Source organism: Gymnoscopelus microlampas, assembly GCF_963454915.1.
Source record: "Gymnoscopelus microlampas genome assembly, chromosome: 8".
In the NCBI taxonomy this organism is placed as follows: domain Eukaryota; kingdom Metazoa; phylum Chordata; class Actinopteri; order Myctophiformes; family Myctophidae; genus Gymnoscopelus; species Gymnoscopelus microlampas.
This window is the reverse complement of record NC_139945.1, coordinates 31644926-31666282: the sequence shown is the minus strand read 5'-3', so window position 1 is coordinate 31666282 and position 21357 is coordinate 31644926. Positions and strand designations below refer to the sequence as shown.

The window sequence follows — 21357 nt, the reverse complement described above, 5'->3', positions numbered from 1 at the left end:
TGAGAACGACAGCATGAACCATGCAAAAGGATAGTGTACAATGACTGTCAACTACAATATGCACACATTAGTCCGGGAGTCATGGGGCTTAACGTGGTTTCGTCGGTAAAAGTTTTTTTCTCAACTGATTCTTGCTGCTGGGGGTCCCCTCTTAAGGATTCAAGAGGGTGCCCGGTGAAATCCCTTGAGCATTTTTTATTATTAACCCCTTAATGCCCAAAACACAAAAAATTCACCCAAAATAGACTTCTATGGTATTTCATGCAAAATACTTGATCTAATTGCTTAAAATTTGCTTTCTACAGTGTGTATCCATGTAAGTGGATGTGTACAGTGCATTAGATTTAATACTTGTAAACTTTTAAATATTAACCCCTTCATTCCCAGAACAACTTAATCTTTAAACTGTGATATTGTGAAATAGAACATGTACAGAAATCAAATCAAATGCATCAGATCTGCTTTCTACTAAGTCTAATAGTGGAACTGGTCATGTTTCCTTTTGGATGAATGCATATTAACCCTTTGAGGCCAACCATCTTTTAGTCATTAACCCTTAAATGCCCAAAACAAAAAACGTTTTTTATGGCATTTTATGCAAAAATATTGATTTAGCGCATAAAATTTGATTTCTACAGTGTTTATCAATGAACGTGGATGTGTAAAATTTCGTTTTTTGATTTCACATTTGAACATTTCATAGATATTAACTCCTTCACACCCGAAGCACCAAAATCCATTAAAAATGTTGATTTATGACATGTTATGCACAGTAAATCAATTCAAATGCTTCAAATTAGCTGTATAAGAAATTAATAATGTTTATGTGGAAGTGGTCATATACAGCATATCCCATGTTAAGGTCCAATGATACCAACTGACCACATTTTCCTGAGACACCAGAATCAGAGACGGAGACAAGAACCAAGTTTAAAGGAATTTATAAAAGAAAAAGGAAAGAATCCTATCTAAAACTGTCTTGAGCATCCTACAACATAACAGTGACAGGACAATGTGCATGGCAAACCATGTACTCTGCAGCTGCATTTTTTGGAATTGCATGGGTTGTCAGTTTTGCAGCCACATTTAATCATTTGCAAAATGTAGTCTGGGGCAGGTTTGCAACCTTCAGGTAGAGTGGTTGGGCTCAGTGGCCTGTTAATTATGTCTTTTTCCCAAATTTCACTGGGTCGCATGCTGGTGGAAGATGCCCGTCAACGGACGCTGCTTGCAGCCTGCGGGCCCAACCAGGCGCGGAGGGACCACGTGCGGAGAGGCCTCGATGGCCTGTCCTCCGCACTCCTCCGCGGCCGACCCCGGCCTAGCGAGACCGAGACGCACCGTCTGACCAAGTTGCCCTGCCACGGACCGCCTGACGGCCCCCGCTGTCGGCCTCGCCTCGAGCCCCATCACGGGGCTCGGCGAGGAGATCCGTATGCGGCGGGGGCGCAAAGTCGCACTCCGGAGACTCCGTTTCTCAAACCCTGCTTGCGTCGCGTACTCCGGCGACCGACCAAACAGCTGCGTACCGGGCCACGGGCGTCGATCCCCCGTAACATGCCGTCGACCTGGCTAGGGGGCAAAGGAGGAAGTGGTGACCGTCGCAGTGCACGCCGCCGGGAGACTATACCTCCGAGATTCCGCGGCCGGCTCCGGTCAACTCCCCCGTGTCTTGTCTATCCCTATCCCGTTTGATAGGCCGTGTGTTCTTTGTGGCGTACCTATCGTCGGTGTCCTTTCACTCCATGATTTGACGGTAAGGTACAAATGCAGTAAATGATACCTGGGAGAGCTCTAACCCGCGTGCGGTGCGGTGCCACTTTCCTCGGTGCAAACCGGTTATCGTGGACCAGCGCCGGGCGTTGGTTAACTTTTCCTGTGGGCTGTTCGTTCAGGGCCCTCTCACGTGCCGGCCGGACCAATCACATGCTAAGCAGACACAAAGAACTGAACATGCCAAGCGAGAACCCGGGACGTGGGAGACAGCAGGTTCGGGGGCGTAAGCACCGGCGTTGGACCGTGGAGGAGGTCAACGAGCTACGAGTTCTTATGAACCGTCCCAGAGATACCTGGTCGTGGAAGTCCGTGGCTAAAGACCTGGGGCGGGGGAGGACGGAGGAGCAGGTGAGGGATAAGGCTTGTAGCCTTGAAAAGGCTGACCGTGCGAGAGGCGGTCGTCCCCCAGTCGTGCTGGATGATGAAACACTTGTCCAAGGGCTGAAATGTCCTGACACAATTCCGTTACAGCCCGGGTTGATGAAACAGGCGCTTCGACGTCTTGTAGAAGACGCGGGTATTGATGGGGTCAGACTGGGGGAAGACTCCGACCTCTTTTTGAAGATTGAAGAGTGTTCGGTGCCATCCATTGAAGCCAAAGCTAACTGGCTAATTAGTAGCCTGGGGTCTCCGCCGAAACAGTTGCGTCGCCAGAGAGAGATAAGTGGAGAAGTGCCTGGCAGAAGGGGCAGTCGCCTGCAAAGGTTTCACCGCCGGGTGTTTCTGAGGCGGCTGTACCACTCTGATAGGAAGCGGTTAGCCAAAACTGTCCTAGACGGGGACAATGTTATCGGGTGTCCGATACCCATGCATGGAATACATCATTTCTACCAACATGCTTGGGGACTAGAGCGACCGTTTCTTGGACTGGGCCATTTCCGTTCCTTCGGTGGGGCTGACAATACTGTCCTCGGCGATTTGATCTCGGGTGAAGAGGTTCACTCTTGTCTCCAGCGCATGCAGAATGGCAAAGCGGCCGGTCCCGACGGTATCACTCGTTCCGAGTTGCTTCTATGGGACCCTGATGGCTCGCAACTCGCGCACATCTACTCGTCGTGGTTGGACGCTGGCTATGTCCCCCAGTGCCTGAAGCGGTGCCGTACGACGCTTATCCATAAAAGTGATGACCCCGCCAAGCTAGTCCTACTTGGCAACTGGAGGCCCATTACCATCGCCTCGGTGATTATCGGTCTCTTTTCCCGTATCCTCGACGGGCGAATGAGAGCCGTCTGCCCCTTACACCCTCGACAGCGGGGGTTCATTCCCTCGTCTGGCTGCTCGGAGAACTTGATGTTACTCGAGTCAGCGTTAAAGCACAGTGAGGGGCAGGGCAAACCTTTGGGCGTGGTGTTCATCGATTTCCAAAAAGCGTTCGATACAGTCTCGCATCAACACCTCCGGGCGGTGCTGGAGGGGCGGGGTCTCGACCGGCACATGGCGGACGTAATCTTTGCGGGCTACGATGGATGTACGACGAGGGTCAGGTGTGGGGGAGGGACAACACCAGACATTGAAATGAAGGTGGGTGTGAAACAGGGTGACTCCCTGTCTCCCCTACTTTTCAATCTAGCGGTTGATCCATTAATCACCACTATCGAACGCGAAGGGCGGGGATTCTCCTTCGGGGATGTCTCCGTGGTGGCGATGGTGTTTGCTGACGATCTAGCATTGTTTAGTGACTCAAGGGAAGGCATGCGGAGAAACTTGAACATTCTGGGGGCTTTCTGCCAACTTACCGGCATGCGGGTTAACGCCGGTAAGTGTCATGGGTTCTTTATCGAAAAGAAGGGCGGCCGGCTCACCTACAATGTTAACACCGATTGGGCCTTTGACGGTGAGCTGTTGCACCTGATCGATCCTGCTGGTTACGAGAAATATCTCGGCCTCAGAGTGAGCCCGCTTGCCGGTTTTTCGGCTCCGGCCTGCGAAGCCTCGATCTCCGCGTGGAGTGACAGGATCGGCAGGGCCCCCCTCGATCCCCGAATGAAGTTTGATCTGTTGAACCGCTTTGCCCTACCGAGGGTTCTTTACGCCGCGGATCACTTAGGCACCGCCCCCACACCCTTGAGGGATGTAGACAAGGCTATCCGGGTCAGAGTGAGGGAGTGGTTCCGCTTGCATCAATCGTCTAGCAACGGGATCCTCTACTCAAGCAATTCCGATGGCGGCATCGGCCTCTTGCAGCTCCGCTCGGTTGTCTCTGCAGCCCAGGCCCGCCGAGTCTTCCGACTCGGGTTGTCCAATGACATTATCCGGAAGGTGGCTCGCACGGTTATTGGGGCGGATAAGTTGAGGCAGTGGTGGCTTAGGGCTGGGGGAATATATATATATATTTTTTTTAAATGTTTTTTTCTTTTCTTTTTCCCCCCCAGGGGAATATGTTCTGTAGATATTTTTGTGCAGGATGCTCAAGATGGAAGGCTTGAAAGGGTTAATGTGCATTCATCCAAAAGGAAACAAGTTCCACTATTGTAGAAAGCAGATCTAATGCATTTGATTTGATTTGATTTCTGTGCAATATCACAGTTTAAAGATTATGTTGTTCTGGGCAGGAAGGGGTTAATATTAAAAAATGCATACATATTAAATCTAATGCACTGTACACATCCACTTACATGGATACACACTGTAGAAACCAAATTTAAGCATTTAGATCAAGTATTTTGCATGAAATACCATAGAAGTCTATTTTGGGTGAATTTTTAGTGTTTTGGGCATTAAGGGGTTAATAATAAAAAATGCTCAAGGGATTTCACTGGGCACCCTCTTGAATCCTTAAGAGGGGACCCCCAGCAGCAAGAATCAGTTGAGAAAAAAACTTTTACCGACGAAACCACGTTCAGCCAAAAATCACCCTTTGACTCCCGGACTACATGTAGGCTTTTCTTTTTCACATTGAGGAGTCAATATTGCACACTGTGCGTTCAGGAAGTATATGATTCTACCTGCACAATACAACAATACAGTATAGAGGGACCAGTCAAGTTTTCGTATTCTATACAATTGAGGACGTCAGTAGAATAAAGTGCCAGAAATAGATTGTGAGCATTGGAGAACATTCATACCTGAGGCTGAAAAATATCAGTGAAATGTGTGAAACTCACAGTGATGCACAGCCACTGTAGATAGAGCAGGTTTGTATAAACTAAAGCATCTTGGGTAATATGGAGTCTGGGTAACAGTGGTAAGGTTTGGTGATAACAGCAGTATAGGAAGTTTTTATAATGGGTGCGTTCGGAAATTGCGCACCGGGGCGCACTCGCCTATTAGTTTGTATTGGCCAGTGCGCTCAGTGCTGTATTTCCGAACGCACCCTATAGGTGCTCTGAATATCAAATATATTATATTCATATAATAATATGTATTACATTTATATAATAATATTCATAACATGAACACGAAGACCTCAAGTAAGACCTCAACCCCAATTGACAATGGTTATTGCCCTCCCCCTTTTTTTGTATATATTTTTTATTTTTCATGCTTTTTTTGTACATAGTGGTATTTTTTCTCTGTATTTTTATGTTGATTTTTGAACTGTTTGGTTGCTACTATATATGTCTATGAAATTAATTCAAGGACCCCAACGGAAACAAGTCCGCAAGGACTTTTTTGGTCGTACCTTTTAGACAAAAGTATTATAAATGTAACTGTGTTGTTTTACATTCTTTTGCCTAATACAAATTTCAATCAAGCAATCAAAAATTGCTGGCTCTGAAATTGGCAGGACATTTAATTAATTTCCTCTTTTCTAGTAGCTTACTGGGCTTCTTTTTCCCTCTTGTGATTGGACAGTGATATGGACTTGTCTTGTTTAATTAGCTTTGCTCATAAGAGACTGGTCTCAGCACCCCGTGTCTTTCTAATGGCTGTGGGGAAACCTGCCAGGCATCTTGTTCAATGTAAGTTAATTTTGTGTGGTTTAATTACAGCCCTGTGTTGACCTCCTAAAAATACACATTGAAGCAGACACTTGGAATGACCCCTGCCAGCCGAGCTGGATTAAACTATTCTTGGCTGAATCAGGGAGTTTTCTCTCTCTCTCCCAGCAGCTCATTCCTGCTTTGTTCAGATTCACCACATGACAGTGTCATCCACAGTATATTATCTGTTTTGTAGTGCTGTCTGCAGGCCTCAGCGGGATGGTGAATAGACTGTCACCTGCATAATGCCACTAGCGCAGTGACAGCATCACATGAGAATGCTCATGAGAGACTACTTTGACGTGACATGACATACAGTAGCAGTGTCAAGCACCACTGGATATAAAAGTTTACTACACCCCTTTCCTTGGCTGGTCCCTGAAAATAACTGAAGACAGTCATTTTCCAGTTGGGCTTTGTTCAGCCACCCTCTAGGATATCTTGCGACACAAATTTAGAATCGCAGTGTTTAAATCCCATGTCCTGAGGGAACAGGGTGGTCCTCTGAACGTGTTGTGCTGACTGATTCATCAGTGACTGGCTGAGAAGCACCCATCCCCTGTTTCACAAGGAAATATGTCACCATATGGTTAACCAAAGTTGAAGTTCAGACTGAATTTACTTCCTTGCAGGTGTGTCCGTGCACTGCTCACAGATAGACTGGTCTCCATAGAATCCTTTAGGGTGCTTCTTGAGGAAACATTATATAGTGACTGCACCTGTTTCATGTAACCCTATATGTATTTACATCTGTGATTTGTTTTAATGTGGTTCAAATGTTTGTTATTGTTTTCACTATATGTATTGTATTTTATAACTGTACTTGTTTTCATGCTGTAATCAGGGCATCATTGAAAAAGAGAGCTTGCTCTCAATGGGCTTCCCTGAATAAATAAAGGAAAACGAAAGAAAGAAAGAAAGATGGCAGTGAGTGTAACTGGCCAAAAAAACACACAATACACACAGTGTTCAGTATACAAAAGCATGTGTTGCACGGTGCTGAGTGCCCTCATGGCATCCAGTCGCATCATTCCACCACCCCAACCACCCCCCTTCCCCCATCCCCCCTTTTCTTTATACCATTCTCCTATTAAGGTCACTCACTGCCCGAGTTTAAAAGTGGTCAGAGCTGGGGGAAATGGGGTTTTCGTTATCGGCCGCTGGAGTGCTCGCTGAATTAACCTATCCTCTGGGCTCATCCCTCATTCCCTGGCAAATGAAACGCAGACTCTCTTGATGTCCCCCAGGGATGCCATCATTTTGTGCTGCGGGGTTTCATGAAGGTCACTTAAACATTAGGATGTCAGCCATGGGGAGAAATGATGCAAGACTTGGCTGTAGATCGGGAGGCTGATTCCGCTGGATCACCCCAGGTAGATCTGCCTATTTAGGATGGGTTAGCATGTCATTCTTTCTCAGTTTCCAACGGGGAGAAGGGAGGGAATACAAACTAACAGAATACAAACATACAAACTAACTAACTCTCTCTTGTCTGTGATACATTTAAAACATCTGTTTTAGGCAGCTGCACATTGCCATTGGTAATATGGGCCAGATAGGGATAATCATACACAAGTCGTTAAACGTCGTTTAAAGTCGTTGCTTCTAGTGAGGCATTTGTGTGCATGTGAGAGCAGTGTGTGTACAGTATGTAAGTGCTGTGTGTGTGTGTGTGTGTGTGTGTGTGTGTGTGTGTGTGTGTGTGTGTGTGTGTGTGTGTGTGTGTGTGTGTGTGTGTGTGTGTGTGTGTGTGTGTGTGTGCGTGTGCACGTGTTTTGTATCTGCTGTGCACTTTACTTAAGTACACTCACACATGAATTGTTAACTTGCGATGTCCTTGCAAAAGTCCACAAATCAACAAGGCTTGTAAAACAGTTTCAACCTGTTATCCCTATTTGAGGCGTGTCATTATAAAATACCTCATGAAAATGTTCATAAAAATGTGTAAATATTTTCATAGCCGCAAGGGTCTGCAGACAGTGGACGCATACATAGTTCTGTTACTACAATTTGGTGTCTGCAGACACGCCTGTGTGTTCCACACATCTCTTTCAAGTCAACTTCAACTCTATTGTCACATCACAGGTTTACAACTGTAATAATTTTTTTGTAATATTTTTTTTTTCAGGAAACAGAAATATAATAGAGACAGACAGAAGGAAAGAACAGGGAAAACAGGTCAGATATTGATAACCATGCACATAAGGTGTAGTTAGAAATAGCAGCAGAAGTTGAAACCAGGTTGGGATTACTGCAGTACCAGCACGGCCTCTACAGGATTCTAGCAGGGCTTTTAGAGGCTTCTTGTCTTTTTACACAACAAGCGGTTTGTCAGATCATGTATCGATTGTCACTAAAGAACCTTTGAGACAAATGACCTCAAAGTTTCGATAGATTTAATTAAATTCAAACCACCGTTGTAATGGAAATGACCGTGTTTTTTTCTTCCAACCGACAAAAGTAATTATTCCTTTACATGTGGCCTGTCTGTCAGCATTTATTTGGGAAGTCAAACATAAGCGTCATTATGCTTCACTTAAGTCCTTCATTTGCTATCTAATGAAAGTCATTTACAGTTTGTCTGTTGCACTCACTCCCATAGGGTGAGCCGTGTGGAAGTAGCCTCGCGTGGCCAGACAAATCACATGACACACTGCGTGGATATTAGTCTGGTTCCTATCAACGATAGATTTTTTTTCCAAGGGGCGGTTACAAAAAGATCCAAACGGACTCTATTGGTTAGACCTAAAACCAATCAGAGCAGTGCTTCCTGCTACTGTACGTCACACACAAGCGCCGGTGCTGAAATAGTAAACAACGAAAGCTAGCTCCACTCGTATTTAGTCTGGTAACCAGATGAAACTATTCTTAACACATCTTTCTTTCCAACAAAAGCTTTAAGGGCAATTGTTTGTTTGTCTGTTAGAAAAGACATTTTCTAATGGAGTTAGGAGGTTTTGTTAATCATTTATAAGAACAGCTCAATGGACCTCCAAGCTCACAATGAGGTTGGAGGTCAAAAGGGGGTGGAGCCTGGAGTCAGCAAAACCAGCTAACCATAGATATAGAAACCTATAGATACCTCATTGGCCTCTGCAGTTCATTGGCACAACCTGTATCGCAATACCTTTCTATTGCTTCCGCCCTCAGTCGTGTGCGTCACAGAAGGGACGTTCAGTAGGCTTCTGATTGGCCTACCGAACGTCCCCTTCTGTGACGCACGCGACTGAGGGCGGAAGCTGCTGCGCGCCCGAGATACAGACGCTTCAGAGCCGGAGGAGGCGTCTACCTTTATATGTCTATGCAGCTAACTGGAGTTAGCTGGTTTAGCAGAAATGTTTAGGATCCAATGGAGTTAGCTGGTTTTGTCAATAGCACTGATTTATCTACCTATACATTGGGATAGTTAACTTTTGCCGCTTCCGACGACACACTCATTCCATTGTTTCGGACTAAACACAACAACAACATATCACATGTCACCACAACACTAGCCACAACGTGCGCGATGAATTTACGGTGGCGTAGGCTACTTCTCATTGCTCACTACACATTTGCCTCCTCGCAGCACATTTAATTCAACTCACCACATTAATGAACACACCGGACGGGGAAACACTTTCGCACCGTTTACCGTGAGCACACCCGAGCGCCGACGGCCACAGCCGAAGCAACACGAAGCGGCGGCCATTGAAATCTCTCTGCATCGCCACAACAACAACAGACGCAAGCCCTTCGCTTCAACCCCTGCTCTTGCTTATCTTTTTGTTTGGTCATGTCTCTATCCCACCACACTTACGCTAATATGTCCTTCATTTTCGTGCCATGCAAATCCCAAACAATACAATATTAGTTACCCGTGCCAGCGTCTACGTGCTGCCTCTAACAGTCACCCGAACCGACTCGCCAGTCAGTCAGGATGCCTGGTTGGAATAAAACAAGCACCAGAAACAAGCAAGCAGGTTCATGAAAAAACAAAAGCCACAGGGAGCAAGCCGGTGGATCTATATGGGCTCTGAAGGAGTCCGCAATGTTTCGCGCGGCTCCCAAGACTCCCAGGGGGTCTGCGAGGGGGTCCGCGGACCCCCAGGGGGGCCCCCATGTATTTTTTCTTTCTCCTTTTTTTAAAATTAGTTAATACATACAGAGAGAGGGACACGGAGGGTCGGGACTACGCGCCTCGACCCGACCCTCTAGTGGAAAAAAATGCAAAAGCGGAAAAATTTAGTTAGCTGGTTCCTGCCGGACAGGTCAATGGACGACTTCAAACTCGGCACATGCATCGTCAGGACTCGAGGGAGTGCGGTGCCCGCCGTCGAGTTGTTTGGATATGCGGTTGTCCAGAACCACAGATCAAATCAATATGCCCATACAGTATAGCCTGGTAAACCCTCCCTCCGGAAATCTCATTTCAATTCGATTTCTGTAAGGAGTCTGGTCTGAAACGCCTTTCTCCAATAACCGCTCTGCTCGCCGAGCCGACGAGCCTATCAGCGTCGTCGCTCATTGTTCTGTGATTGACAGCGACAGTTGGCCAATCAGGTGGCGAGTTCGAGTGAGCCCGAATGAACCCGAGTGCAGCCTGAGAGCCGCCGACAAAAGACGAACGGCAGCCATTGTTGTTTGTGCGAGTGCCTCTGGAGTGCCTTCACTTCTTACTTTCAGTTTTATAACGCTTTCAAACTTCTTTTTTGAGGCACGGAATTTACTTATAAGATATCGTTTGGATAGAATTTAGTTGTTTAACTTCATATATGTGGTCAATTAATCATGACAGAGCCTATTTAAAAATATAAATTTAGAGAACCGGCAGGGGCGGGGAGTGACACGCATGTATCCCAATAAGGCAACCTATTTTCGGCATGGCCGTCCCAAAAGTCCCGTTGCGTCACATAGTCTGGAGCTGAACTGCTCATTGGCTGAAGGGGAAAAACGATCATTGGTTGAAGGGGTTGTCAGTCAACGGTATTACTCCCGCCCAACTCCAGCCCACAGCGATTATTGCAGAAAGGCGTTTCAGACCAGACTCCTTACAGAAATCGAATTGAAATGAGATTTCCGGAGGGAGGGTTTACCAGGCTACATACAGTATGGGCATGCCAATATACAGGATATGGGCATACTAATGACATCAGGGATTGATTGATTGATTGATTGATTGATTGATTGATTGAATACTTTATTAGTCAGAAATGTAAACAGCACGTGGTACAGTCAAGACATTAAAGGTAGTGTAAGTGATATTTTTTGGTCAAAACAAAAGGTTAAAGGTTACAAGGTACAAGGTTAAAGCACTACAATCTGATAGTTATCATTGATACAGAGTGTTTGTTCAGTCACAGGAGTTTCTCTGTCTCTCCAGCTCAGAACAGAATTGACAGAATGTCAGACAATCAGGAGAGAGTTCCCATTTATCAGCTTCATTTTTATAGTGTTCCAGTTCCAATTTTAAGAGATGGGAAAATTACATTTACCTCCTCTTTTGGTCTCATGATAGATGTTTTCTCAGGCCAATTTTGAAAGAAGTGTTATTTTTTTTGCGAATTCTTGCATGTTTGTTCTAAATTTGGGTGGTACCAGATCAGATTATGGATCTCCATATATGGGCATAAAAGGGACACAGGTAGACAGACAGATACAGAGATCTCCATATCTATATGCTTTTTTTTTTAAAGCAACTACTCCTACACTTTAACTCAAGTACAAATTTGACTGAGCAACTCCCACTTGTGGTTGAGTCATATTTGACTTTGACTAAAGTGCTGGCGTTGACTTTGCAAGCAAAGGACAAAACAATGACCCCAACTTTTAATTAGCCCTGTGAATGAATCACTTATGGAGCCTGATTAAAATGTGGTGTGTGATTAAATTAGTTCATTGCTTAGTCTGAGGTGGAGAGATAACCAAATGTTATTGATTCAAAGCATTGATCAGTGACATCATTGACCCAGGAGCCGAATAGTATCATTCTCAGCATGAATGCATTCACTCATTCATTCTTTCATTCACTCATTCATTCTTTCATTCTTTCGTTCGTTCGTTCGTTCGTTCGTTCGTTCGTTCGTTCATTCATTCATTTTTGTACTGAATGCCAAGGTATACTAAGAATATGCAATTGATACCGTAACAGGATAATACAGCAATAGAATGTTTGTGCAGTGAGATTGAATTAACAACTCATTCACTGCCAGACTTATTTGAAGCTTTGTGGTCCGTCCCTCTGCCAGGATTTTGCGATTATCTTACCTTTTCAAGTAGTCACAGAATATTTATCTCCAGTATGTTTGATCCCCTGATGGTTGCTAATTACTGAGGGTTGTCAGGTGTGGTTTCACAAATGTCAACGAGGTCATTGTGACCTCGTTGACATTTGTTGTTTGATGTTTGAAAATAGCAGCTTTCACTCAAAAATACATGGTAAAACACAGGAGAAATGTGTTTTTTTTCTCTGTTTATTTTTTAACATTGAAGTGAATGGAGCAGCAACTTTTTGGATGGCGTTATCTCCTAGTTCCTTTGAGAAAAACGGGAAAAAAAAGAAAAGAAAGAGACGTCAAAGGACGTCATTGGCGGTGTGGGGTTACTGAAAACAGCCGTCAAAAGACGTCATTGGCAGGGAATGATTATAATTTAATAAGATATCTGTAGGCTGCCCCCAAAGAAATTAATATCTTTTGGGTGGAATAGGTCAAAGTCACAATCAATGACAAGGTTAAAATGTGCTTACATATTAATAGGTCATATCCAGTGACAGACTGGATAAGGCCAGTGACATCTGGTAAGGTAGGCAAATGTCATAACAGACTAATGCCTGATTTATGCTTGGTTGCGTGGCATCTCGCAACGCATCACAGAGTAACGCGTTGTAAGCTTGTACTATAGATGAGCTGTTTTTGGTGTGTGTGACACTGGCATGCAACTAAGTATATAATAATAAATCACCCTTAAGGCCAGTCAGAATGGATTTTTAGAATAACTTATTTTGGCAGCGCCAATACAGTACATTCATATCGGTCCTTGTATAGTTTTCACACATATCTTTCAGGCCAGACCCAGCCGTCACAGACAAAACACCTGAATAAAACCAAATAAGTTCAACCCTGGCCAGTTTTCCTTTACTTTGTAAGGTACATTCCACACAAATGCTAACTCTATTCAAACCTTGCTTACTTTTAAAGTTATATTCTACTCAAAAGCAAATTCTACTCCAACTTTTTGTACTTTCAAGGTACATTTCTCTCAAATACCAATTCTACTATTTAAAAAAAAAAAGTTTATGCAAGCCCACACTTTTACTTCAGAAACAGTTTTTTTTTCTAGTTTTGAATATGAACTGCTGTCTTTATTGTAAGTATTGAAAGAAGCTTGGCAGTCAAGAATCCAATCTCTGTCATATTGACACTTGTTTGTGAGCTGCTTTATTAAAACTATATACCGTACAGTATGGTTGTTTGATTCGTGTGGGTCATGGAATGTTTGAGCGTTTACTTTACACCTCAATGAACTTCCTTTCATAAAAGCGAACCAGAAAATGAGTTCACATTCCCATGAAATCCCCCTGGGCAGTGTGACAATGTCCACAAAGTCTCATATTCACAGTCAGTGAATTAGCTTCAGACAGGTCACTTGAGGACATCACATATTAGTCTTTTCTCTCCAGCTACCGTGTCCCAAAGACACCTGATCTTTACAATACGTATCATAGAAAAAGGAGAAAAGAAAAATGCAGTGATGGACGGGCCATCACAGACATTCCATTCGCTTTGTACCCCAATGGGGGTTTATGAAGGCATTTAAAGATACATTAGTTATAATTATTATTACATTTGTAATTAAGCTACATGTACAGTGAGGTGTTATGTTATGCAAATGTTTTCTCAGTGGGAAAAAAGAACATTGAGTTGTAAAAGCAATTTGTTGTTCTTACAGACTGTAAGAACATCAAATTGCTTTTACAACTCAATGTTCGTTCTTTTAGTTAAAAGTAGCAATAAAAGAGCCATATTTAATAATAACCACTAATTACTTAAAAGTGACTATCTCTTTAAAATTGCATTACCCACATACAGGAGTTTATCCAGACATACATAAAGCGACAGTAAAAGAGTAACATTCCCATTCTCTCAGAAGGAGAGTACTTATAAGGTATTGTAATGCTGATCATTGAGTTTTTTTGGGGGGTGAGAGAGAGAGAGAGAGAGAGAGAGAGAGCCCACTCACACCTTCCAACAAAAAGAACAATCAAATACTGCCATTGTGAATTGCATATAAAAAACTCAAGAAACTAGCAAATTAACATGAAAGACTGTGGATGCATATCAGTGAGGGGCCACAGAAAAAGGGTGGAATCCCCCAAAACAGGAGAATAACAGGAGAAATGGAAGAAGTGAGAACAGGAGAGTTGGCAGGTATGCTTACAGTTGATATCAATACTCAATCGCACATCTCCACTAATCTGAGATTTTCATAATCATGTCATATTACCTTATGATTATGACTCATATTGACTCTCATGTTGTGATTCCCAACCATTCGTGCTCTTAGTGAAAAGCGTTTCCAATAAAGGGTTTACAAATTCCCAAGTCTATTGTAACAGCCTGGGATCAATACCGTTTTCGGTTTTCTGATCCGGTCTGGAGCAGAGATAACATCAGGCGGCCGGAACCTCCGAAAAAAATAGTATTGTTTGGTATAATCCTTTATTTTGTTTTGATATAATAATTGTTTGGTATATCCATCTTTTAGTCTAACTCGTAGTGCGACTAGTGAGACTAAACTAATTGATGCACATTATGTGGAGAGCAAAAACAATGTGACGCCAACCGGAACCCACCACAGGAACCAACATTTCTTTTCCCCCTTTTTTCTAAACCGGATCACGCGGCATAAAAGTTTAATTGAATCACCCACCGCGGGCCTTATTTGTTACTCGGAGGAAAAACTCAATCTGCTCATTAAATGAAAATGCAACCAGCTTTTTTTAAATTATTCATGATATCTTTCAGCTAGAGTAATGATTCAACGCTGATCTGTAACTTCAACATTTATTGCAAGTTTTTGCAGGCTCCACAACACCACCATGATCCATTCACATAATATACCACCTTGAGATACAATTTTTTCAATATTGAATTTAGTCAAACAAAATACATGCACATACTCAGACAGTACAAACAGCAAAACAGTTACCTAACAACTTTATCCCCAAATTATACACAGACCGTGTGAAAATGACATTGTATGCACTTTGTCCCCCTGCAGTTTGACATGCAGCGGATTACCTTGGAGGAGCTGAAACACATACTGTTCCATGCCTTCCGTGACCACCTGACCATGAAGGACATAGAGAACATCATCATCAACGAAGAGGAGAGCCTGAAGGAGAACTCAGGAAACTGTCACACAGAGTTTGAAGGAGGTGAGTGCTGTGGTTCCCAACCGTCCCGTGCCAGCAATGTGTCAAAAAGACAGCTGGAAAAAGGCACTACTGTGCCTGTGTATGTGACTGTGTGCGTGCGTGTGTGTGCAAGAGTAAGGTACAGTAATGAGCGAGTGAGTGAGGGTGACAAAGGGAGAGAGAGCAATGCATGCCTGTCAGATAGGATCCACTATTGCAAGAGTCATGGCGCACCTGCTGATTTGTTGATTGAAGGCCTTTATGCCATTGGAAATCAGCTGGTCACCTGCTCTGAACCAGGGCTGTGTTATCGTCAGAATGGGCCCTCGCTCCGTCCCCCCCTTCACCAAACGCCCCCCATTAGATGTGTGTCATGTGTGTCTTTTCAGCACTTAGGGTTTGGCAGATAGAAATATTTTGATCAGTTGTCTTTGTCATTGGGGCAGCCTGGAGTCAGAACTGAGACCTACACAGAAAAGCAAAACAATTCTCCAACATTTGCATACTTCGAATGCAAAGATATTATGTACTTACACAACACATTTGTAGTCATTAGGAAAATGCTAGTCAGAATGTGGTATGATGAATGGCTATACCCTTGACATCGTATGCAGGGACATGCTGATGTTAAATATTAACCAACATGACACATGTAATGTGCATCTTGGGGCAGTGCTTCAGCATAGACCAACATAAATTATTTAGCTTGCTGAAGTTATCAGTATATAAATTAGTATAATGAAGGTTTATGATGTGAATTTTGCAGTAGAAGATACAGTTTCAGTAAGCGTTGCCTACAATTGCATTCATCACTGTGTGTATAGATTATGGGCATATATGTTTGTTTTGGTTGGGGTTTATTTCAGTTCAGAATCTCCAAAATGAGACTAAATGACCTGTTCTAATGTTCTGCCACCACCCTCTTGTGAAACTGAAAAAATGCTGCTGTCATGCAGAGCCAAATTAGCTTGCAATACACGATTTACAAGGCTTATTAGGGCATTATTATAGGCATTGTGATTTATCGTGACATAAAAAGGGAATGGTGATTACAAACTGTTCTGTCTGTTGTGGGAAGGACATTTCTGCTCTCTACCTCTTGCTCTTGAAGGAGAGCGGGATGATGCACTCTGCTTTGTGTTTTCCTTTATTTTCGGTGCACGACACCTGTGCACAACTAAGTATAACTCAGGCTTGTATGAGCGAGCGACATCCTGATGTTCTCAGTCATGCAGAAATCAATAGCTGCTATCACAGTGCAATTCACACTGGATACAATTTCTCATAGTAGTTTACCTTACGGATAGGTATTTTAGAACATAAAAGGCAATCACTTTCCCCCTTTAGATACAAGTAATCATGCCTCTTGAATCAATAGTGTTGAGATTAGAAACAAGTCGGGTCAGAATTATCTGTGTTGAACCGTCTCTAAGTGCAGCAGCCATTGATCCCTTCCTGACCAGGCTGCTGCGTGGAGGAACAGCCTTATGGCAGGAAGCTATCCAGGTTCAAGCTATCTCCACAGTGAGTATGAATCAAATTCAAGCCAATGAATGTTGTCAAAACTGGTCCATTTGTTTCTATTTGTAAACACTCACAATTAAATAAAAACTCAGGATTTTGAAATGTAGGTGTATGTAGGTGGTTATTAGAATGTATTATGCATTTTATGAGACTGTGTCGACATGATACTGTAGGTAAAATTGTGGCTTCCTGGAAATACAAACATCCCTGACAGGATGTATGTGGCGTTTGCTTTCATTAATTTCTCAATCAGAGTGACAGTTCAGTCCTGTGTCCTGCTCAAGGGCACAGACGGGGAGTCTCCCGTAGTCAGCCGCATTGGAGATATCCGCCTACTGATACATCTGACATATTGTGACATCAATGTACAGGCCAGAACTGTGAAACAATTAAGAGATTAAAAATGTAACAGCATTGTCTTTGCATAGAACCAATGCAAAGACTTAAAGCGATAGACACCCCCAAAATTACTTGTTTTCTATCGATTAGACACCCCATGGAGACTTGAATACATGGATATTTTAGTTTTTGTCACATTCCTAAGCCAATAATTTGATGACCGGCAGTGGTTCCGGTAGAAGTCTCCTTTCTCCTACCGGAACTGCTGCCTACCGGTCCGCTGGTCATCAAATTATTGGCTTAGGAATGAAACAAAAACTAAAAGATATCCACAAATTCAAGTCTCCATGGGGTGACTAATCAATTAAAAAAAAGTCATTTTGGGAGTGAACTATCCCTTTAAGGGCAGTCCTTCATATTGGGATGGAATCAGGATTGGTTTGGGTTTTCAACAGAATAGGCGTTTGTCCATAGCCCATACATACTGTAGAATGTAGTCACCAGCATTTAAGTAAATAAGTCAGGGAGGCTAATTGTCGGTATCAGCCGAGAACACACAGTCGATGCCTGTTACAATCCCTGGGACATGGATTGCTGAGGTGAAGCCACACAGTGGCGTCGTTAGGCGGGGGCTTCGGTGGCTATAGCCACCAATGTTTTATCCAAAGCCACCAATAAAAAAAAATGTAAAAAAAAAAAAAAGATATATCTATAACCCTAACCTAACCCTACCCCTAAACCTAAAACCGAAATAAAGTAACAAAAAAGAAATCGCAGGGGGAGCCACATGCACGCGCGCACAGCGCCGTGCATGTGGCTACAAGACCCAAAAGAGAAATGTGACGTTTGACCGGGACTAGTGAAAATAGCAGATCTACAAGCTCACTTCGCGCCGCGTTGTGAGCTTATAATTTCTTTTATTTCATTTTATGAAAATTATTAGATTTTCATTCTATTTATGAAACACTTTAGAAAAATGTTGGAATTGTTTTTAATTGATGAAAAGTTACTTTTAAAATATTATATATATTTTTTTAATGTAGGAAACGGAAAACCCAGTGTTTGGGAAACAGTGCCATAGAGATCATAGAGAGCGTATTGGTAGTCTACCAACATGGCCAGACAAATTGAGGTCATCTTTAATTTGTCTGGCTATGCGACACTATCAGACAGGTTGCGTAGCTGTTGATCAATACAGTATGCACTGGCTGATGAGCAGTTACACAACCTGTGAGTTTTGGTCTGCAGGTTGGTGACATCTGTAACTACTGTACCGCCATGCTGCCTCTATACACCATTCCTCTTCCAAAACAGACATGGTGCAGAGTGACCAACATGTCGTAATTAAACTCCCCTCTTGTCTCCACATCCGAGCACAGCAACAATAGCTGAAGCTGAACACTTGTCATCTCCACTGGTGCTGGATCTATATAAAGCCTCTAGCAGCATCTCATAATAATATATAATGTATAATAATAATATAATAATATATAAGGTATAATGTATACTGGTTTGTGTACTCATAACTCATAAACCTTAGTGTTGGTCCTATAGTTGCCTACACAATGGCAAGATAGGACAAAGACTTTTAACCACTTCAGAATCTCCAAAATGTCATATGACGATAGCAAAAATAATAGATCTACAAGCTCATGACACGTGGCAATGTGAAATGTGAAATTAGATTGTGAGATGCATTATCCTGCGTGAAAATCCTCGGCTATAATGACATTCCCAAAATAGGGATGCTATTCCCAGAGGAGAAGTTATACAGTAAAATCTTCAGCGTTAATTTAAATTTAATGTAAATCAGAAAGTGCACAAATGGAACCAAACGGAACCTTACTGTGTGTCAAGAGAAACTACTTTCCCTCATACATCAGTCTAGGAGGGATGTGGACATGTTGTCTTCTTTTTTCCCATGTCCTACTTTCCACTCTGCATTGTGTTGTCCAACAGTCAAGAAGTTTATTTTTCTGATGACTTCAGTGCTTCCTGAATTGAGAGTCAAAATAGAGCAAGCGACTTCTGTGAGTGAGTGAGTGAGTGAGTGACAGTGGTGCAAAGTAACTAAGTACATTTACTCAAGTGCTAGTACAATTTTGAGTTACTTTTATTTTACTTGAGTATTTCCTTACTTATATACTTCTGCTCCACTACATCTGTGGCAAATATTGAACCTTTTACTCCAATACAATTATTTGACAAGGTTAGTTATAAGTTAGTTTGCAGATTCACTCACAACTGGTGAGTGAATGAGTGAGTGAGCAGGCTATCAGAGAGAGAGAGAGAGAGAGAGAGAGAGAGAGAGAGAGAGCAATATTTGTATTGGTGTATGCATATTCATAATACAGTATATGTGTGAATATCTAAACACACACACATCACACATTATTTTAATGTGATCCCTTGTGTTAGTATAATTATGCATGGATGAATTGGTGTGTTTTTACATGATGCCGTTTCATCGTCTGTCTCTAATGTACATACGTGTGTGCACATTGATTGTACAGTATGTGTGTCTACATTACACGCTGCTCTCATGAGTATTGTTTTCCTTTTCAGAATCTAAATCCAGAAGAGTAATTTAACCAGTTTGTTATGTCTGAAGATGGCCAGAACAGTGTCTTCTTTCCTGCAATAATAATAATAATATATAATAATAAAAAAGCAAGATAATGGACATTGAAATTCACACAAGGAGCACTTATCCCAATAAAAAGATTATCTTCATATAAGTGGTCCTTACTAATGCTCGTTTTAAGATGGTACCAGTACATCATTGCTGGAGATTTCAAGCTAATGGAAACTACAGCCTTTTAAAGAGCATTAGTGAGGACACGTAGATCGTCTATTTTTTCCTTTTTATTGTCAAAAAGGATTCAATCTTTTCATATTTTCCCCTATAATGACATGCGCAAAAAAGGGACGCCAGGTTGAAAATGATAAGAAGGCAACAGTGAAAAATACCAGCACTCACGGAAATATCCTTTAGGTACCACGTTTTAGCAGAGCCTTCCTCCGCATAAATGAATACTCACGTTTTTATGAACTCCTCTGAACCAGTAAACAGACTATTTGTGTTGTGCTTGCATTCTTTTAAGAAACACTGTGCAGCAACCTCATCAGTTGACCTTTCTTTTATAGAAGCCTAGTCCCCTCTGTGAACATAATGAGATGTGATGAGAAAAGTGAGTCTCACCTTGGTGGCCCACTCCCAGCATAGCTCATTTTACCCACTCAGATCAGGATTCAGACCAGACCTGTCATTACTCTCCTGCAACCATTTGCTGTGTAGTCTTTCTCTTCCTTGGTAGCAGAAAATTCTCAGTTTAAAAATGTGGTTGAAATGCAGATACAGGCTGTTTTAACCCATTAAGACCGGGAACGCATCTGTGTAACCACTTATTTTATGCTTTGGCTATTCAAAAATAGCAGATATGCAAGCTTGTGCCGCGCTATGAGCTTGTAGAACTGCTATTTTTGAAAAATCCTGAAGATTTTAGAAAATCTTTGAATATATATATTTTTTTTAAAGCGATTTCTTTTTACTCAAATCTTTGTTTCTGTGGGTCCCTGGAACAACATATTTTGAGGTGGGGGTCCACGGCCAAATACATACTTGTGATTATTTCCTAATTGTGGTCAGTGTACTATTACACAGTACTGTATGTGATTCACATGAGAAATAAAGAGTCCTGTTGATGCGATAGAAGACGTTTGAAAGACGGTTTGTAAACCTGATGTCTTCCTATTTGGCAAAGCTTTGCTGTGTCATGTTGTGTATACACTGCAAACTCTTTGTACAGCAAAAAATGATTTTATATGTTCTCTTCTCTTTTCTGCATGTTAATTGCATTTTTTTTGCTTTTCTCTGATTTATTTTCCAGTCCACCCTTCAAAAAAGAGCCGCGGCCAGACGTGTGTCAGGAAGAGTTTGATCTGCGCCTTTGCCATGGCCTTCATCATCAGTGTCATGCTCATCGCAGCCAATCAGATGCTGAGGAATGGCATGGAATAGCCACGCCCACTGTGAGCGGGGGAATAGACCAACCTGCATGTGCATGCCTGTGGGTAGGATCATATCCCTGTTTTAAAAAAACTGCAAAACAATAATCCTCACCCACGGTGACAAATAAGACCACAGTTTTATTTTGTATCTTATTATTATTATTATTATTATTTAGGATTTTCTGGAGTGAATGGCACTCTACCACATCCAATGAAACTGACAAGCCAGCAACGAGGAGTCGTGTGAGGCTCCTCCTCCCCCTCCCTATACCCTTTACTCTGACAGGGACACTCAAGGGCTGACTTTCTGCATAATACTCTCCGTTTCCCTGATGCAATAAAGAAAAAAAAGAAGAAAAAAAGATTTAAGTACAGGAGTTCAGAACC

General features: G+C 42.6%; 1 protein-coding gene across 2 annotated transcripts in view; it reads left to right on the top strand.

Moving 5' to 3' along the window:
* The window catches only part of LOC311050179 (calcium-binding protein 8-like), a gene marked incomplete at both ends in the record, with an annotated part of 88008 nt that extends 67028 nt beyond the window's left edge, over window positions 1-20980 (top strand). For both annotated transcript variants that reach the window (XM_084064161.1, XM_084064160.1), the window contains 2 exons: window positions 14961-15117; window positions 20850-20980. In XM_084064161.1, coding sequence (XP_083920287.1) covers window positions 14961-15117; window positions 20850-20980 — 288 coding nt within the window. The remainder of the gene's footprint in view (window positions 1-14960; window positions 15118-20849) is intronic.
* Between the last annotated feature and the right edge of the window lie 377 nt (window positions 20981-21357).